At 37.4% G+C, this 20251-nt stretch overlaps 1 protein-coding gene across 4 annotated transcripts in view; it reads left to right on the forward strand.

Annotated features, from left to right (window-relative positions):
• LOC126041974 (BEN domain-containing protein 5) overlaps positions 1–20251 on the forward strand; it is a 980738-nt gene that overhangs the window by 396555 nt on the left and 563932 nt on the right. For all 4 annotated transcript variants that reach the window (XM_049808428.1, XM_049808425.1, XM_049808427.1 and 1 more), the window contains exon 5: positions 2418–2634. In XM_049808428.1, coding sequence (XP_049664385.1) covers positions 2418–2634 — 217 coding nt within the window. The remainder of the gene's footprint in view (positions 1–2417; positions 2635–20251) is intronic.

A 20251-nucleotide genomic window follows, 5' to 3' on the forward strand; every position in this document is an offset into this window, starting at 1 on the left:
TACTATTATAATTATTTTTGGAAGATATGGTTTGAATTAAGAGTTTGGGCACTTTCTGCCCTGAGAGGGTGAATTTAAACCTAGGAACTGAGGATGGTTTCTGCTGTTGTGGCAGACACCAGATAGTGAAATGTCAATACCAGATGTCCTAGACATCAAGATTAGCCATAATAGCCAAATGCAGCCATAAAGTGATGTGTCAAAGTGGATAATAAAACAGATGCTTAGCTTCTATAATGAAGGGGAAAGGGAATGAAATATCAAAAGTGCCTTTAATACATTAACAAAGTTGTCTTCAACTTGCTTAAAAGTAGAAAGTTATTGAACCAAGGAGAACTATGTGTCATTTAAACATTAACTCTCAGCAGATGAATTTCAATTAGCATTAGCCTTTCTAAAATCCTGAATTTCCTCCTATTGGTCTCATTTTACATGAAATTTTTATAGCATAGAGTGAGGCTTGTCCTCTATTATTTCTCCCATGCTAATTTGGAAACAAATAAAGTTCAACAACTCAGCAACATACTGTTTAAACTTGCATTACGGTTTGAGGACTGGGAGCTAGAATACATTTACCCACTGCCATATCATCTGCTTGATTTGAGATCAAATGAGGGATGTCCTATAGCACTCCAGAGTAAGGGCGAATGATAGAAATATGTTAAGATACTGGAGAAACCTATTAGGTTAGGGTACTGTGTGCAGACTGCTGGTGGCATTTCCCCCTACTGATACTTAAAAAAAAAAAAAAAAAAAATTAAAAGAATTGTTTTTCTGTCCTGCATATTTGTGGCTTAAAAATCATTTTCAGATCTTAGTGACAAGCAAGTGTCTTATTTAACCAAAAATGCTGAAGTAAATTCTTGAAGCTTGAATACAAGAACCAGGGCAATAAAAGGGGCAAATAAATTCATATTTCAAGTCTAATTAACTGCATTACTGGCTCTTTATTGTACTTTTTCAAGAACATCTCAATTCCTTTCTGTTTCTCTTTGTAGACCCTAAGTCTTGCTGATCAGACTTCTTAATTGCTGCTAATTGGCAAACACGTACTTCTGCATAATGAGAGGGCTTTGTCCTCTATCTCATATGAGCAATGAAAGGCCAAAACTGATGCTCTGCAGTAGACCAGCTTCTCGGAACTATTACAAAGAGGCACATTACTGCTGCTATGTCTGTAAATCTTATTGTGTTTTTCCCTCACCATGATCCTAGTTTAGCTGAGATCTGCTCCAATCATTAGATGAGACCTGTTTATAATGTCGTGTAATTGAATCAGTTAGAGTCTGCAGGACCATAGTGTTTTGTTGCCAAACATGACTGGCAAGTTAGTAACATCAAATTACAAGTGCATGGCACGACTAGAGAATCTCCTGTCTAAATAAAGCTAGAAAATCCTTCTACAAAATGAAGAAAGAGTACAAAAAGAAATATTGAACATCTTGAGCCCACAGAACAAGTTTTTGACCCACCTCTGAAATATTACTCATTTCTATTGAGAAATAACAGAATAATTGAAGTTAGGTGAAAGATGGCAGGCAGACATTTGTTATTCCTCAAACAGATACCAGCTTGATAACAATGACATAAATGTCTCTATTATAATTATTTACCATCATGTATATTCATTTTTATCTTGTCAGATAAGCCAGAACTCTCGAGGAGGGCAGCAATTCAATTTGGAACAGGACCAATTACCCTTTTCTCCTTTGCTTTCCAATTTAGGACCAGGTCATTTTCTATACCTGAAGTTTTTCATTTGGGTTTTGGGGTTTGGTTTATTTTCACCTGAGGAATTTATCTTTTCCTCCATTCATCGGCTAGGTGTCGATATATCCCCTCACTATTAAGGATAATAAAAATATAAAGATGTCCTGAATTTCAGTAACAGTTCTGTCAATGTTGCCTTGTACTGACATTCCTTTGTGAATTACACCACATCTTTGTGCTGGTGAATGAGACCCATATCGAAGGATGTATCCACACTCCAGCCAGAGGTTTGGCTGAAGCCTGCGTAGCGGTATGCGATTGCACCAGCTTGATAGCGAAGCAGAGGACGGCTTAACTGCCGGCGCATCCTCCTCGCTTCACGGGAGTTGGTTTCTCCAGTTGTGTGATGCTCTCCCCCGCGATGGTGATTCTGCCGGCTTGGGCACCTGGAGAGAGTGTCCAGTCCCCCTGGTGACTGGTGCACCAGCACAGTAGCCGTGCCATGCCCGGGCCCCTGGCGTGGAGGCTGGCTGCAGGAGTGCTCCGAAACGCAGGCTCCGGGATCTGCTCACCAGCTCCTGAGCTGCTCAAGCTGTTACGCTTCATTGGCTCTAGAAATTTGAATATCACCATAGCCCTTTTGTCCAGATTTCTGATGTCAATGTATATACATGTCAACATATATATATGTTGGTTTTGTTTTTTAGGCAAAGAATACCCTCTAAAAATGTATATTACTATCGCTGCCCAGACCACAGGAAGAACTATGTCATGTCATTTGCTTTTTGCTTCGACCGAGAGGATGACACTTATCAATTTGCTTACTGCTACCCCTACACCTATACTCGCCTTCAGCACTATCTTGACAACCTGCAAAGGAGGAACATGGACTACTTTTGCAGAGAATTGCTAGGACTCAGTGTGGTAAGTAATAGGTATGCTTGCCATCTAGCAGGCTTCATTATGAATGTCTACCCTTAAATGCTTATAGAGTATAATTCATCATCCCTGCTAAAGTACACACATGCACATATTTGTTTTACTGCTATCAATGACACATGAGGTAGTGTACCTGCGTGGTGAAATATAGACAAATGCTAATTTAATTTCACATAAAATATTTCCTTTGCAATATACAAGACGATGCTAAATTCCCAGGTAGGATCAATTCACCTCTAAAGACATTAAAAGATGAAACTGGAACAGGTTTATTGAAGAAATGGGATTTTTAGAGTAGTCTGTCCATTTCTTCTGGAAGACCTTTTCTGTTCAGAAGGAAATACGTGTCTTTGGAAATAGAATATAGCTTTTCTTGGTAAAGTAATGCAAAACAGACAGAAGCTACCTATTTTATTTACCCATAAAAATGCCTGCTTTGGTGGTTTGAAATTAAAAGGGGTTCAGTGGTCTCAGTACAGATCCTGGTGTCCACATGAAAATGAAATGTGATCGGCCTTCTGGTGCAGGAAGGAGGGTTAATGGTAAGGCTGAACTTCTGCTCACTTTGCTATAACGCTTCTCTGAAATTTTTGCCTCTCCTGAGGATTTGGAAAGCATGACTCGGCCACTCCCATATCAACTCAGAAATCATCAGATTAAAAAATAATAGCTGAAGTCTTGTTTGGTGTGGGTTGTTTTGGTTTTGGTGGGTTTTTTTCTCTTTTGCACTCTCAGACTTTATAGTGCACTTGTCCCACATTCTTAATCTTTTTTCTGAGATTTGATTTGGTCTAAACTTGCAGTGGGTATGTTGGAAAAAGAAAGCTGAGATTCCTATGAAGGCTGCTGATCCCAGCAGCTGGGACTTTGCAAAGAATCCCGGCATATATTGTGAAAATCAGAATGAAATTATATATATAGCCTGCACTGGAATAAATAAAAGACTGCCAGCCTTAGAGCAGGCCATTGAGATCCCTATGGTGGCATAAAACTTGGAGGAAAAAATTAACTTATGGAGAAGTGTGAAAACAGAATTAACAAAAGAAAGTGTTTTTTAACCCTTTTGTCAGTTAAGTACAGTTCTTGTTCTAAAGATGACTATTACATATCCCTGAACTGGCATTAATTATTAATAATTCCAATTAGGGGGACAAACAATTATAAGGGAAAAGGTTATTAAAAAAATAGAAAAGTAAAATCGTCAAAGGGTGGGAGGAAAGAGCACTATCATCTTAATGCATGTAGGGTTTTAATTATTAATCTTAGAGGACAGAGCTGTCATTAATTCTATAATGAAACTGAATTTGTTTCCTTTCACTCTGAAAATAGTGTATAAACAGTCACATTTGCATATTCATCAAAACCCTGATCTGCCTGATTAAAACACTGAGATGGAAGGATTTGTCTTTTATCTACATTTTGACAGACAGAGCTATACTCTTAAATCTTGTTAACATTGTGTTACCAGTAGTTGCTAAATATTATTTTTCATATTTCAGCAAACTAAACAAACAGATGCCATTCAAACTGTGGCAGGAAATGTGCTGTGTATAAGTCCTGATTTTATATCTATATGTACACACACAGTATGTTTTGCAGAAATTGAGATGGTAACATTTTGCAGCTCACCATGCTGATCTGTATAAAAAGCTTCTGAATCAGGCTCATGCTGTAATCTTTGTAAGTAACATTACAATCTCAGAGCATTTCTGGCTTTTCTCCACACACAACTGTCCTAGAACAGCTTGGTAATTTAATGTCTTTGCTGAGCTTGAATAGACAATTTCCATAAGTTCTCTGCGAGTTAAATATTTTAACATAGAGCTTTGTTGCTATCATACATCTTTAAATGGTGAAAAACAGGATCCTTCAGTCTTCACTGCACAGTGCTTCATCAAAGCAGAAGCTGGCTGTACTTTAGAGAATTGCGTGCCATATAGGATAGATTTAGAGCTAAGAAAGCGAGCTCTGTCCCTGCTCTGGCCTCTTATGTAAGATAAGAGGAATCAGATTGGCATAAAGAGGCCCTTAAAAGCTCTATTCCTGGCGAAGAGACGATACCCCTGGTAGCACATGGTGAAAGGTAGCTTAAAGATGCAGTCTGAGGACAAACTCTGAAGTCCTCATGCTGGGCACGGGGCTGAAGCAGGGTAACATGTTAGGAGAAGGCTGCGGCATGTCTGCTGAGCTGCCGTGTAGCCACCGATACGCTTTGCCTCATTCCAGGGGAATTTTACAGCTCCCTCCAGCAGTTTGCGATTGTGAGGAGGGAGAATGGTGTGAAACAATTTCATTTCTCCTGGATTACGAAACTTTGAACTGTGCCTCTTGGAGACAAGAGATTCTCGCCACAGATCTTTGGGGGTTTTTTTATTTTTCTTTGTCGTGGAACAGTAAAATGCAAGTCACAAGAAACCATGCTTAGATGATTACTCCTGAAGGCTTTCTGAGTGCACATTTTGCTGCATGTAATGTTTTCAAGGCAATCTAATTTCTAATCTAATTTCATATTTTCTCTAAAGAAAGTACTATGCCTCCATTAACTCCTTAAATACTTTCACTAATTCTATGAAAATTGAAAGTGAAATATCAGTGTGGGACACGTAACTGTCATTAGGATGCAGAATGGCAAAGTGGTTCAGAGCCAAATGGCAAAGATTCCCATTGCCAGTGTGAATGGGTAACTTAGCTTTTCTATTTCTGACCTTTTAATGTTTTTATTCTCTACTTCAGGGAGCTATCCCAAAGTCTAGTTGTGCCAAATGGTCTTGAAAATAGTCTCTCCTGCAAGCTAGCTGTGATGGTCACCCAGGTGTCACTTAAACTGCCATTTTCATTCTGCCATTTTTGGCCTTAGGTAACTTCAGACTTTCTACGGGTTGTCCAACAGATCATAAGTTCAAAATCTGTGAGCATGTTTTAAAACACTGCAATTACTACTTTTTTGCATATTATTGATGTGTCTGTTGTCTCCCCATGTATTTTACACTGTTGTGCAGCATAATATAATGAAAAAAGAAATTTATATTTCTGTGAAAATATAAGTACAGGCTCAGTTTACATTTACAGTACCTATTTTATGACATACGGTCTTGTGCAGTAACAGTTATGTGTAGCATTATAACCAATATTTCACAGTTGGCGAAATTTTTGAGTGTGTCATCGTTTGAAGGCTGTAGTCTAAATTAGCTGTGCATACTTGAAGTGTGTGGACGATTGGTGACACCTGTACCTCTACTGGTATTCCACTATTACAGATAATAAATTAAATGAGTTTTGGTGAGTCTGGCTCAACTCTTAAAGCCCACCTTACAAATCGTTACTGGCTTGGCAGTATTTTCGTTGCTCACTCAAAAGAGTACCAAGATTAATCGGAGACAGATACTTCCTTTCACGCCATTAGGCAATGGTGCTTCCAAATTACACTTGAGGAGAATTGCTACTGCACATACAAACCACAAGCCTCAAAGGGACTTCCACGGTACACAGAGACTGGAATATGGAATTCTGTTAAATTAAATATTAAACATACATATTTTAAAACAAGAAGGCAATATGTCTAATGTAGAGCTCTGTAAGTGAGCCAATCTCTTAAGTCAGACATGAGATACTGAGTGAAACAGATTGGAACACAAGGTGCTTCCTTCTGACTCCACACCACTTTCATGTGTGCTTTTAATTTACGTAAGTTACTCCTGATTTATGCTGGTATCAGAGAGATCAGAATGAGTGAAGCAGAATGTGAAACTGCACACCAGATGTCACATTGCTGGTTCATTGATCAAATATCCCTTATTTACTGTCTAAATGACTGGGTGCCCCAGTAAAAATAGTTGATCAGTTCTACTGATATCTACTGGTCCATTTTTAACTGCTCAGTTATGACTGTTTTAAAGCATGAAGCAAAGAAAATAGACAATTTTTCTAAGGTTAAATATCCCATTTCTGCGTTCAGTGTTAGGTTATGTAATAACAGTTCTGTAAAAGAAAAGTATACTCTTCATCTTCAAAAAAAAATAGAAGTTAAAGGCTTCGGTGTGATGTATCATGCCTTTGAAATCATGTTGGTATCAGATACTGTACTTTCCAATGGATCTGACTGCAACTAGGTTGAAATGTCATCTAAATGCAATTTGTGGCAATTTACTTGATCTGAAAAAGGCCACAGAAATAAGGCTTAAAAAAAGTAAACCCAACTTCTTATTTCTCTAGAATGTGAAAGTGCACATACATATATGTTCAGGGCACATTCTCTTTATTCAGTGATGTATATATTTACTCGTATAGTACTGCTGTTCCCATAACATTCATCATATGGATGTCACCCCAAAACTGCATGGGAGATTTTCAGTGTTCCTACAGCTATTTTCTTAGCTGGGTTGGATATCAGCAGAAGTAGAGTTGGACCTAAAAATAACAGTTGAACCTAAAAATAACCAACAGTTCTTTCTGAAATGAAATATGATTTATAGTATATAATAGCACAGTGTGCTACCAGGGAAATTATATAGATAACATGCAAAATAACAGGGAACTATTCTATACCATCAGTTTTAAGGAACATTTCTTCGTTAGAATTTAAAGGAAGTTCTGGGAGATAAACTGGCTTGTGGGAATCATAGACAGGGAAAGATAAGCGAAACTATGTTAACTGTTGAAAGTTGCCATCTGTCTGTAGGATATATACAACTGTTCATGGTAGAAACAAGAAATACTTCGGTTTAAATTGGCAGCAATATATAGTTTTAGAAAAAACAAACTCAATAAAACCATCATTTACAGTTAATATTGTGCAAGGTTACTAAATTTATAAGCTGGTTATTTCTTAAATTGCAGAAAGAGCACTGTTTCATCTAGTAAAATAATTTCTAGAAGGATTTGCATAAATTGTTCTTTATCTAACTATGAGTAAAAAATCTTAAATTGGGAAGAAGGGTTCAAATCTTAAGTCAATTTTGCAGCTTGCATTTTATAACTACCCTTGTCTGTTTAAAAAGTCTTAGGAAAAAAAAAAATGCTTGGAACTTCACAAAAAAGAAGCTTTGAGCATAAAGAATCAGTTAAGAAATCACCTGCAGAAAAAAATGTTACGATCCACTTTATGAGAAGAAAACCTCCTGAAAGGAGTGACAGTAAATGAATTATATGTGGTGGTGTTACTCTATACAAACTGTTTTCCTGCATAGCTCCCAAGGTGCACCCTTTCATCCTATAGCCACATGGGGAAACCTTTGGGAAGTTAGTGACCTTTCCGAAGTTTTCACTGGACTTTCTATAGCTGTGCACGTTGGCCTTTTGCTTCGTGGCTTTTCCTGTTTCCATGTCAGGCTCTTCATCTCATCTTTACTCCACATTTGTCCTTCATCTGGCTTGCCCTTTCTTTGCCTCATATCTAACCTTCCCTTTTCTTTCCATCTAGTTTATACTTCCTTAAGCTAATGACAAGAAAGAAGTTGTGGCATTTGTTTGCTGCTCTTATGTGAATTATTCTGCTTTGTTCTTTCCTGTTCGTTCCCCTTTTCTCTTTGAGTTGTGAAAGGAAAATCCAAACCAGCTGTTAGATCTTTTAAATACCAGGACTGCCCGAGGTAGTCACGTTCTCCTCTGCACACTCAATATCCCTCTCTCAGTGCCATTTCATGTAACTTCACGTTCTGGTCTACGACCTGTCTTCCCTGTCCTTATGTCATTTGTGCTCCCTATTTGCTCCATCCCCTACTATGTACATGTGCATTTCCAGAGAAGCTGGTGTAATATGTGGTGTGCCCAGGCTCAGCCTGGAGAGGAAACGTTAATGATCTAGTCAGTTGTCCTGACATACCTGAACAAACGCCCGAGTGCAGGAAGGCGTTCCAGGGTCTGAATGCTTGCTTCATGGCAATGGTAAATTTCAGGTGGAGGGCAGATTTTACTCATTCCTTTCCTCAGCACTTTCTACTGCTTGGTTGGGTGCCACACAGCTCGGTATGGTAGCTATAATCCCAATAGGAAACAAACTGGTTTTGTCCATACAGTCAGTTCAACCCCTAGACCTGGGCGGCTGCCTTTAGTTCCTGCACCCTAAGCTTTTGGGGACAGGGAGCACCTATTTTCCTTTCTGTGTTTGGTGCCTTGCTGACCAGAAGTCCTTTTTTGGTTGGTGCTTGGGAAATAACATAGTACAACCAATTAATATTTTTCCATCAAAAAAGCAAGTCTGAGGTCCTGTATATACATGAATGTAAAGCTTTTTATGGTTTTAAAATTTAGCTGGTTGCCCTGAAGGACATACAGATATCTTGAAGATATGTATGGCCCTTAGAAACCTGTGAAAACCCTAGAATACAGTAATTCTTCTTTCACTTCTATTTACAGAAATTTGTTTCCCCTCTTTTGTAGCACAGCATTAAGCAATAATTACCATGTTGATAGTAATGCTGAATGTACTTGCATGTAAGGGAAATTGTGCTATGTGGAGCTATTAGCTACGTTTGCCCTGTAGCACTTTACTGCATTGATTCTGCTGGGATTTTGACTACGTTTGAGTTGGTTTCTATTTAGATCTCCTGAGTGGTGACTGTGTAATGCATCTGTGGGGCTGGAGTTGTATTGTAATTTGTATTCTTTGACTGTAGACCCAGAAGTTAGCCTGGCCCACATTACCTGTAGGGCTGAGACCTTGGGATTGAAGGCTTATCTAACAATTTTGAAGTCTGCTAAGTCCAAAGGATTTGGATTTATGCCTTTTAATTTAGCCAAAGAAAGAACTATTTATTGATTTAGCTTTATACTAGCTATATAATGTAAATATAATGTACTAGAATCTCTAAATACCTTAGGCAAAATCTTGTTCACATAATTTGTGTAAACTGAGCATTGTGGCTGTGATCCAGCAAAACACTTAAGCATAGATTTAAACTTAAGCATGTTAAACCGTCCTGTTGAAGTCACTGGCACAGTTCATGGCGTCAAGTTAAATGTGTGTAAAAATGCCTTTAAGCTCTAAGGTCAGAACAATCAACACTTCGTGAGATCAAGGCCTGGTGCCCTGATGCTTTGCTGTTATCTTGTACTACCACTATAACAACATAACTACGGGGGGGGGAGGGGTTGGAATTCCTAGACTTTAAGCCAAGATTCTCAGTGTTTCCAGCCAAACCTACTTACAAAGTAAAGAGGAGTAATGATGTTTTCAGTCTTAAATGAATGTAAATGGATCTGGCTCTTGGTTGACTTACATTTTAGTTCCTTTTACATGTTTGTTTTAATAAGCTCCCATGGACTTGCTTGCCTAACATTTCACCTTTACCTCCAATATACTAACACCACTGAAGCTGAGAGCTAAATTAGAAATCTGGTTGTAGGATATGGAAAGAATTTACTTGCCAGTTATCGGTAGCCAATGGATTTGGTCAGTGACTTCATTCACTCCTTGTAGTGTAAGAATAAAACAAATTCATAATGAGGTAGATATGGGTTCAGATAACTTTCCAGTATTACAAAATTCCCACTGAACAAGATTTTTAAGACTTGCTTGTAAGACTGCAAGCCATTTACTCCCACTTTAAATATAACGGAACAAATAAAACATTCAAAATAAACAAAAAAATTTTTTGTCACAGTCAGTCAGGGGTTGAGGTTTCTACATACCTTCCTCCACCCTCCCTTCAGATTCATCTTCCCTCTTGTAATCGCATCTACCTAAAGATAATACCAAAATAACTCAGCAAATGAAAAGAAGTCTCAAGTTTGATTTAAGGAAGCATTTATTTGTCTGTCACCTCATTTTTGGATACTTCATCACTTGTCCACATCTAGTTGGGGAAGCTGGTTCAGGTAATGTATTCTGGAACCCTTTTTGCAGTTCTCTATAAATATGCTTGAATGCCTGTGTGTAAAGCGAATCCTGCCATTGCTCAGCAGTCCTTTGTGTAGTGTATGAGGGAGGTGCGCACTTAAGGCCTTCTGCATAAGAGATCCATGCTAATCCTGGAGTTCTTTGTCCTTGCCATGTGCGTGTTCAGTAAGACCTCATCTCTGTTGTCCTTAAGCCTTGAAAGCTGAAAGCTGGCTCTAAAAAGACTTCAGCTGGTATGTCAGAAGGGAATCTGGGATATATCTTTATATCACATAAGAATGAGAAAATAAAGAAATAAGAAGAGATTTTGATGCAGGTTATAAGATAATGTAGACCAAGTGTAGTTCAGGTGGCCTAAGCTGGCTAAGTACATCCTCACTGTTGACTCCAAGTATTTGAATAGAAGTACTTGAAGCGGAGAGCTAAGGCTCACAACAGTGTAATAGATTTATAGGAAGCGTAGCTGGGAGATATTGTATGTAGCCTGTGATCCATTCTTGATTGCAGTGTGGTTTTAATGGCCCTTACTTTTCTGCACTGTTAGGAAAGTATTTTTGAATCACAGAATAGTGCAGTGAAGAAGGGCATCAAACTTACGTGTAAGGGAGGCTAGTGCCATCCTTAAGACATCGTATTACATTCAAACGTATTTTATTTTAGAAGATCATAATAGTACTGAAAAAAAGAAAGAGTGTATTTCTAGAAAATGTTAGCTCCTGGTGAAGTGCTGCTATTACCCACAAATACTGAAAGCAATATTTACCTTTGTTTTGAAGACAAAATAACATATAAATAACATGAGGAGACAGGAGCTTTTTAATGTAAAGCAGTAGGTACTTAATTGAAAACTGTTTTTTCACTTCTTAAGAAATATAAGATACAGCTTAAAGACTTTTTAATACTCTTTAAAAGAGATCTTACATGGCAACCAATCATATTGGTACATGAAAAGAACTGCATTCTCTGATAAAGATCCTCTTTTTCATGTTTTCAAACAGCAGCTGAGCACCATACTGTGGCAGCAGAGAACAATCTGAGAAAATGAACACAGATTGAAAAGGTCTCAGTTACATGACATTTTCAATGAAAAAAAAAAAAAATCAGCCCTAAGCCCACAGTCAAAAGTTTTTCACTCAGAATTCCCCAGAATTGCGGACATACCTTTCTACAGAAGGTGTTTGTTTTTCTGAACTACCTTATCTGATGTTCTAATAAATGCATAACATGGAGGAAGAAAGGAGAGATTACCATCCATTTCAGGAATTTCCGTAAGTGTGCATGGAAGATAAATCAGTTTCAGAAATCACTTTTCTCTCATTTATTTTGAATTTCCCATTAATTGCATCCAATTTTGCACTTAGTCTTAATTAGTTAAATTTTAAGAGTACTGTTACTTTCTCAAAATCTAAAGCCTTCAGGATTTTATAATACATGTATTTATTTTCCATTTAGATTTTCTGCATTAAGGTGGATTATAATAATGCATTAATATCCATCATGATATTTTTAATCAGCTGCTTAGTTCATTAATAACAGCTGCACATTGTTAAAGGGTTTTGGGTTTTTTTTTTGTTTGTTTTTTTAAAAATCTAAGTTGCTTAGAATTAAAATATTAACTAGTCTTCCCCATATTTATGAATGCCCCACAGTTCTGCAGCATGGGATGAGAGAAAGTCTTATGCCTATCATTAAAGAAAACCCAGATTTTTTTAGAACTCTTGCTCTGACAGCCTCCAAAATACTGCATAAAAGTCACTGAGCTAAGGTTCATAACGTTTGTCTGACTGTAGTGTCATTTTATAGGGAAGGACACTGTTGCAGAAAAATGCATCATTTAGAAGCAGCCTGTGGTAAAGACTTTGGCATTCATTTTCTGAAGTTAGCCATACTAAACAGAGTTAGGTTATACAGAGTTTCACTTCAGAATCGAGTCGTGTATTGCTGTCGGGACCATGGACAGTGAATTCGAGTTGTCTTTTCCAGGCGCTTGCACAACATTTTCCCATACAGTTTTGACAAACTGAAAATACAATTTTCTTCTTTCAGAAGTCCTGATACACAAAACTGAAGCCCAACTTTTGACAGTTACACACCAAAAAGAAGTTTAATGTTTTGGAAACCAGGCCCTATTTGCAACTGTTGAGCTTTTCAAAGTATGGTCCACCGTGTTCAAGAAAATAATTAGAAATGGAGTCTGCTATTTTGCACAGTTCATGTAATTCAAGACCTCAAGTCTGTTTTTCTTATTTGCCTCCTGAGAATGAAAAATGGCCAGTAAGGTGTTATGTCGGATGGAAAATTTATAGGAATGTCAGAGATGACTGATTAATGGCACTTTATAGATTAACAGATGAAGACTAAAACAGATGTTGATGGTACTGTGTTGGAAAAATAGGAGATATTTTGGCAATACAGTAGAGGCCCATCAAGATTTGTCTTACACCTGGACATACATATTAATCCAAACGATGAATATTTCAAAATCTGAAAGTTAATGGGTAGAACAAGAATAGTGTTACTACTCCCAACAGGGTGCTCAAAAGCATTGCATCTTCTTTGTCTACAGTGAGTGGAAATGCATAACCTCCATATTTCCTGTAGTCTGCCTTGCTCTCTAAAGCACAAGGAAATCGTCTAGATCCTTAGCATGCTTTATAAGCAATCAAGTTATCAACATAAAGTACTTTGGTATCTTCTGTGTGAGGACCATCTCTTCTTATAGGAATTAATAATATTATAGGGTCCCAGAGAACTTATAAAAGGTTTTTTGGTTTTCTTTTGTTGGTTTGGAGTTTTTTTGGTTTGGTTTTTTGTTTTTTGGGTTTTTTTGTTTGTGGTTTTTTTTTTTTTTTTTCCCCAATTGTGGTGGCATCTTGATATTTATGAAGAATCCAGGTAGTATATATTCTCCCTCTCAAAAGAACAAACTGCTCAGAATGTGAAATCGAGAAAAAAGAATATGTGTTTCAAGGTATACTTTTCTGCTGTTGTAATCATCCTTACAAGATACTGTGGCAGCGCCAGATTTGCCTTCAGCTCCAGCTGATTTTGAAATCCTTCGGAGCTTTAGGAATAAAACTGCACATATCCTCTAGATTTCTTTTATAGAAATAGATAAGATTTTGTAACAGCAAATAACACTGCAGAGCTGAACAAAATTGTTCTCCCATAAATGAGACTTGGATGCACTCAGACCAAATAACATTGTAGACTCATACTACACAGACTCATGGAAAGATAAAAAGATATTATATTCCTCATGGTCAAAGAGAATTCCTATATGTCTATCTTGGCTGAAATTCTCATTAGCTGTGGCAACCAATGAGAGAGATACGCAGTAACAGATAACATCTAATTTAATGCTGACAAAGAGGTGGGATGCATTGATCTGTTTGGCAGAAAACTTCATTCTTTTTCATTCCTATAATTCAGATTTTCTCATTACTGGACACAGATGGAAAAATATAATTTTATTAACTATAACCATTTGTTATGCAGTTCATCAATTAAATTGCAAAGAGTACAGAGACTAGTTTATGCTGGCCATTAACAAAAACAAGTTAGTAGCTAGAGCTATACTACAAATGGCTATAGATGTTGCATACAGTGCTTCAAGATCATTTGTTGCTATGACAATAATGAAGCAGAATAGCTGTGATCTCTGAAATCTCAGATTTTTCATCTTCCCAGAGAAATACAGATAAATACAAACTCTTCTTTTAGAGAGCTAGACTTCCTTCAGAACTACAATGAATTTATGTATGTATATTATGAAATAGGTAAGCCACTCACTCATCAGAAAGTTAAATCGGAAAAAAGGAAAATGAATGTATTGCAAAGCTCCTGGATGACAACCACCTCCCTTGTTATCTACTGCCAATGTCAGTATGAACCACCAGGTAAGTACCAAGGAAAGTAAATGGATGATTCCTGTATACCTACAAACCATCTCCAAAATCTCCAGTATCAGCCAAGCACACTTTTGGTAGAAGTGAATGAGGATTGCATGTCAAAATCCTTTCCTGATCTCATGTGTCTTTCCTTACCTAATAAGGATTGCACCTGTGTTCATTTTTTAACACCTGGGGAACAAACTGGATTCTGGAAATTATTTCCACCCTAGTTTCATGTATTTCCAAATAATGGCTCAAGTATCCTAACATGCTCCATCTGGAAACTTACTCTGAAAGGAAGGAAGTTCTCTCCTGCATATGGTGACCACAGAGTAGTTGCTCCGTAATCCCTTTTCCTAAATAATGTAGGGAAGTGACCATTTTTTTAAGTATATATATTTTTAAAAATGCAGATAAGCTCTCTTTTCTTTCATACTGTCACAAGCGATGAACTTTACCTGCAGTAATGCTGAATCACAAGAGGTTTACAAAGATCATGGACTGGTGGTGATTAGCATCCACAAACTACTAGCTCACAAAAGATACCTTCTTTGATTAGTTTCAGAAGTTGCTGAATGTAATTTGAAATCTGCTTCATGTGCTAGGATGTAGGATAGGCTGTACTCTGACAGCGGCACACACTGTATAAGCTATTGGGAAACATCAAGGAGAGAGGTACCGATAACAGAGCAGGGAGCCCATGTGCACAGACAGTTCAGAACATTGGGCTTTTCTGGGAATTGCTATTACATAGAAATTTACTAGAAATAACAAAGGTGGTTAGACTTTGAACATTTTCTTTCTTTGATTCAAAAATACTTCATAATGATTATAAGGCAATGATCACAGTCTACTGCATAAAAGCAATGTGTTATGATAGGAAACCTCTGGAACCGGCCACATGTCATCAGATCTCCCTGACCACACTTAACTTTAACACTGGTGGCAGACGTGTTTCAACAGTGATCGTGGATCGAATTCCTTACAACAGCTTCATACTATATCCTGTATGCTTGGGATGCCCATCTGCACCCCTGTTTGCAGCCAGCCTGAATATGAAATTTTACAGCTTTTGTTCCAGGGATAGTCCGAGTTAAATCTCTCTGGGAGACACCCTCACCACGTCACAGTCGGGTAAGCTGATTGTATGTTGTTTACTCGAGCGATCCTGGATGCCAAAGGCCTCAAACTATTCTCCCGTTAATAGATAACATATAGCAAAGATTTCTTCTTTTCAGATGGCCATTGTAGTTTTTTTTCCTCTCATTCTAACAGAGAAGAAAATTGTTTCATGCCAATCTTCTTCCTTTGCATCTTAAAGCATTACATGCGGATGTATCCTGATTTCGGAAGGTCATGTGCATTGCAAGTTTAAACGTGCTATCTAACAATAAACGGGAATCTACTCGAATGGCTATAAGGAAAAAATATGTGATAATTTTCACATTTCCTGTCTTCCAATCAATACTATTTGAACTATTTGCTGTTGCTAATTTTGGAAAATCTCTCTTTCCTTTCCCTTTTTTATTTGTTTCTTTTTCTTTAAATCTATAGAGCATCTGAAAGTGCTGCAGTCAAACTGAGTATTTCAAATATTGAATTCAGTTTCTATAAAATTTGTCAAAGGCTTTTAAAGTTTTTTTTTTTTAACTATTATCAAAACTACCTCCATTGTTTCTTTCATTTCTTATGACACCTACACTGAAGCATTGGTCACAGTCTCATTACTCTCTCTCCATCAAAGTTGCCTTCCTTCTAAGTATAATGTCTGTTACAGGGGCAGCGGTGCAAGGAGATCTGATGTCTGACCTCTCCCGCGCGGCGTTTCATTACGACAAAGGTTCTCCTAGATTACATCCAAAAAGTTTTCTCAAAGTTGTTTCAGAATTAACCAAATTATTGTATTTCCTATGTCTTTTCCTAACCTTCCTGCTAGTTTTGAGAATATCGTTCACTTCTAAGATTCTAGAAAGGCTTTAAACATCTGCTTTCACAGAACCAAATTCTTCAGGTATCGCTTTGATTTGTTAGCTCTTTACATGATTTCAACACAGGTCTTTACTCTTAACAATATTTTAAAAAACCCCAAAAAACCCAAGAAAAGAAAGACAGATATGAACTGCTTCAGTAGTACCTTGTAGATACATTCTGACTATCTGGTGGGTAAACCAGTGGGGCACTTACTGGAGTATTTTACATGCATTATGTGGTGAGGATTGTCTTCTGTTCTGATTTCTTTGGATAGAAAGCTTCTGACAGTTTCTTCTTCAGCAGAGTAAGCATTCATTTGTTTAATTTACTTTTTAGGAGTTTTTCACGTTGCGTGCATACAGAGGTAACCATGCATAAAAAATGTCATGTACAAAGAAATGCCTGTTTCCTGTAAAGTCACTGTGCACCTTCCTGCACCTCGGCTTCATGTAATTTAATATGGCAGAGAAAACAGGAGCTTCAGAGCCATGGCCAGGAGTAAAAGCAGGGAAAAACTGGACATAAGTCTTTGAGAAAAATAGATGAGGTCATCCAATTACCATAAGATACATGTAGACATTTTCAGTAGCTGTTTGTCTTTCAGTGTCACGGATGAGCCCACGATGACATACAGCCTTTGTGCTTGCTTAACATTCACAAGACACTTATGACAAATAGGGTCACGTAATGATAATGCTTACCAGATTTGGGAATATGTATTGCTACCATTACTTCAGAGGTCAGTTTTAGATTTTTGAACTTCAAATTAGGGTCCAATCATCTTCAATCCCACTGTAAGTTTTGGGAAAATGTCTGTGATGAATGAAAGATACGTAGAACTGTTTGGTTTTCTTTCTCCCATATATTGGTAACGTTGGAACTAAGGTTATTCCTTTTCTTTATTGATTATGAATGACTGTGAAAGATGAGAGCCTTACAGCAACCGTGCGTATTAAAGAACTTGAATGTGACCGTGTTTGTGTTAAACAGGATTGAAATACACATACTTACCTTGATTCTGAGACTAGATACTAATGGGTCAATGATAGCTCATGAAAATAGTTTCAAAGGCAATTTTTAATATTTTAATATCTATAATCCTCTACCAGTAAACCAAGAAATGCACTCAAGAGTGTCATCATTCTGCTTGAAGTCATCTGTAAGTTCCTACTACACTCAGTGAACTTTTTCACAAGAAAGATGATGCTTGAGAACTTGTAGAATTTATATATAGTGTTGCATTTCCAGAATGGATATCCAGCCCCTAATAATTTACAGATTATTAATATTATTTACAGTTTAAGACCTCTATTTTAATAATTCCCAAAATAGGATTATTCCCCTCATCCTGATCTGTATTGAAGACCTCCAAGCATGTCCCTTGGAAGAAATGAAAAACTAAAGAGCAACTGTTGGTATTCAGGGATGCTAGAAAGGGGAAATGTTTTATAGTCCCATAATCCAAATATCTAAAAAACCTTGCTTAAACCTAGCTGCCATTGTTAAAATTCTGTGGTCCTTGCCAGTGTCTAGTTGTTCTGGAAACAGAAGCGTGTGCGTTTGGTTTCATCCATTAGAGAGCTCAGAGACAGAATAATGTTCAATCATGATGTTAATCCCAGCACAACAGTTTCTACTGAAAAAACTCTATAGAGGATTTATTCTCCCATCTAAGCAGGTGCATAAAGAATTCTTTTAATGGGTGGTGCATATACTGTTGTGAAAGAATAGACCCCTTTGTATTAAAATTACATGCCTGGGATTTTAACATAAAAACTGAAAAATCCCACTGTGCAAAACTGACTTAAACTCAATTTCCCTCTCCCACTTTTACAATGTCAAGATGCCTGAGTGCTCAAGTGACTGAATAAGTACTAAATATTTAATGCATGGGGGTTACATTAACTGAGTCTTTGATCTGAAACTTCTTAAAAACATCTTAAAAGCCCTTCAAAAACGAGTTAGTATTTCATTACAGTCACTTAAAATAGATTTATTTTATCAAAACATCCTGTCAGAAACCCCAAAGCTGTGATTAATATCCTACAGCATTTTGACTAAAGCACCTCCTAATACTGGTTTCTTAGTGTATCAACAGATTGCCTGTTGTGGGTAAGAAATAGCTGGCCCTGTCACCTCTCTCTGGCACTTGTATGTATGCAGAGTTTCTCTGCTGAGAGTTTGAGCAGGTATATACATTGGAATTGACAGCGGGATTCTGCATGCTTGGTGCTGTTCAAACAGAACATCTCTCATTCAATTCTGAGATTAAATTAACTTTTTTCTTCACGGAATAAATTTAGTGGGGTAGTTTTGTACAGATGGTTTTGTATAGTAATATTTACTAGTATTTGGGCAACATGAGTAATGGGATAGATCGATAATTAATATCATCCTGGGAAAATCCTGCTTGTTTTTAATCTGTACAGCGTAATTTGAGAGCATCTCTGGCTGTGTCAAGACTCCGTCCTTTAGAATTTTTTTATTGTTCAAGGGCAACAGACTACAGTATGATATTGTGTGAGTATCTGCTGGATCTGTAGAAGACAGAAGCATACGCAGAGGCAGGTTTCTCTATGACGAATTTCTACTGCATCCAGCAGACCTTTTGTGAGAGAACTTGGCCCACCCAAATCTATCCTTCGCCCTTGCTCTAGATTTCCTTCTCATTGCCTTAGTGCACCTCTAGAACCCACTCTGAAATTCCCACTGTTGTTTTCCTAACACAACATGTTGTGTCCTCACACAACATGAACAGACAACTTGGGATGTTAAATGATTAATCACAAACCACCTGGTCACTCTGGTGCTGAATTTTGAAACACAGTTCTGAGTTTGTGAGTTTTTAGCTCATGCACATCATTTCTACTTCTTAATTCCTACTTGCTTAACCAGTGGAAAGGAAGCTGAAAAGATCATTTTAGGAACTGGTCTGTTTCTGTCTCCTCAGGAATTAGTGGATTAAAGCAAAATATTAAGTGTATTCAAGGATAATAAAGGAAATTAAACACTAGATTCTGAGCTCACAGTAGGATCGTATGTAGTCACTTGCCATTACTTTCTCAAAGCAAAAGTTAAGGATTTCTTCCTGAGTCTCCCACAATATTAGTGAAAGGCACATGGCTAAACCCTCATGAACCACTTTGAAAATATATTCCTTGTTTCTTCAGGGAAATGCGCCTTTGTCAGTGTGTAGCTTGTGTAGAAGATGCTTTGCATATAAAAACCACGTGTAGATTGAATCCTGTTATATAAAGCAAAGCTGGTTTTCTGTGGAGTTCTTTTGTAGTACCAACATTAAAAGGGTTGTTATAAATAAAAGTGGAATATAATTATAAATGCCCTTCTGAGGAAAAAAAAATCCTTGATTACCTTTGAATTCTTTTGCCCTTTAAAAAGGTTATATTTAACTGGTTCAGTTTCTTACTTGATGTTTCAGTTCCCAAGGGAAATCAACCTCCAGTACGAACTGTTTCAATTGGGTTACATGACTTTACTTTGTGTCTTGCATTTGTTAACAGACAGGTTATATAACACTGCAGGCTAAATATACGTTGCTCTGTTTTCAGCTAGCACTGGTACTCCTGTGTTCGGAGGGGTGACCAGAGAAGTGGGAAATGGTTTTCAAAAGTTCCGCTGAAATTAATCCCTCCTGATAACAGCATAAACTGCTTGGAAGTAGAGACTTCAGGAGCCGTGTGAGGCTGCAAATCTTAAACTATAAAAATACATATAATATTTTGATGTGCTTATGACCAAAAAGAAGTGGGTCAAATTCTGTCCTTCTTCCCAATGGCATATAATCTGTGGAAGGGCTATTGACTGGAACAGAATTTCCTTGAGTTACCAATGTTGTAACTGAGAAAGTAATTGGAGCGTGTGTGTGCTGCCTCCCTGAAAA

The sequence above is a fragment of the Accipiter gentilis genome, chromosome 8 (assembly GCF_929443795.1).
Source record: "Accipiter gentilis chromosome 8, bAccGen1.1, whole genome shotgun sequence".
Classification (NCBI taxonomy): Eukaryota; Metazoa; Chordata; class Aves; order Accipitriformes; family Accipitridae; genus Astur; species Astur gentilis.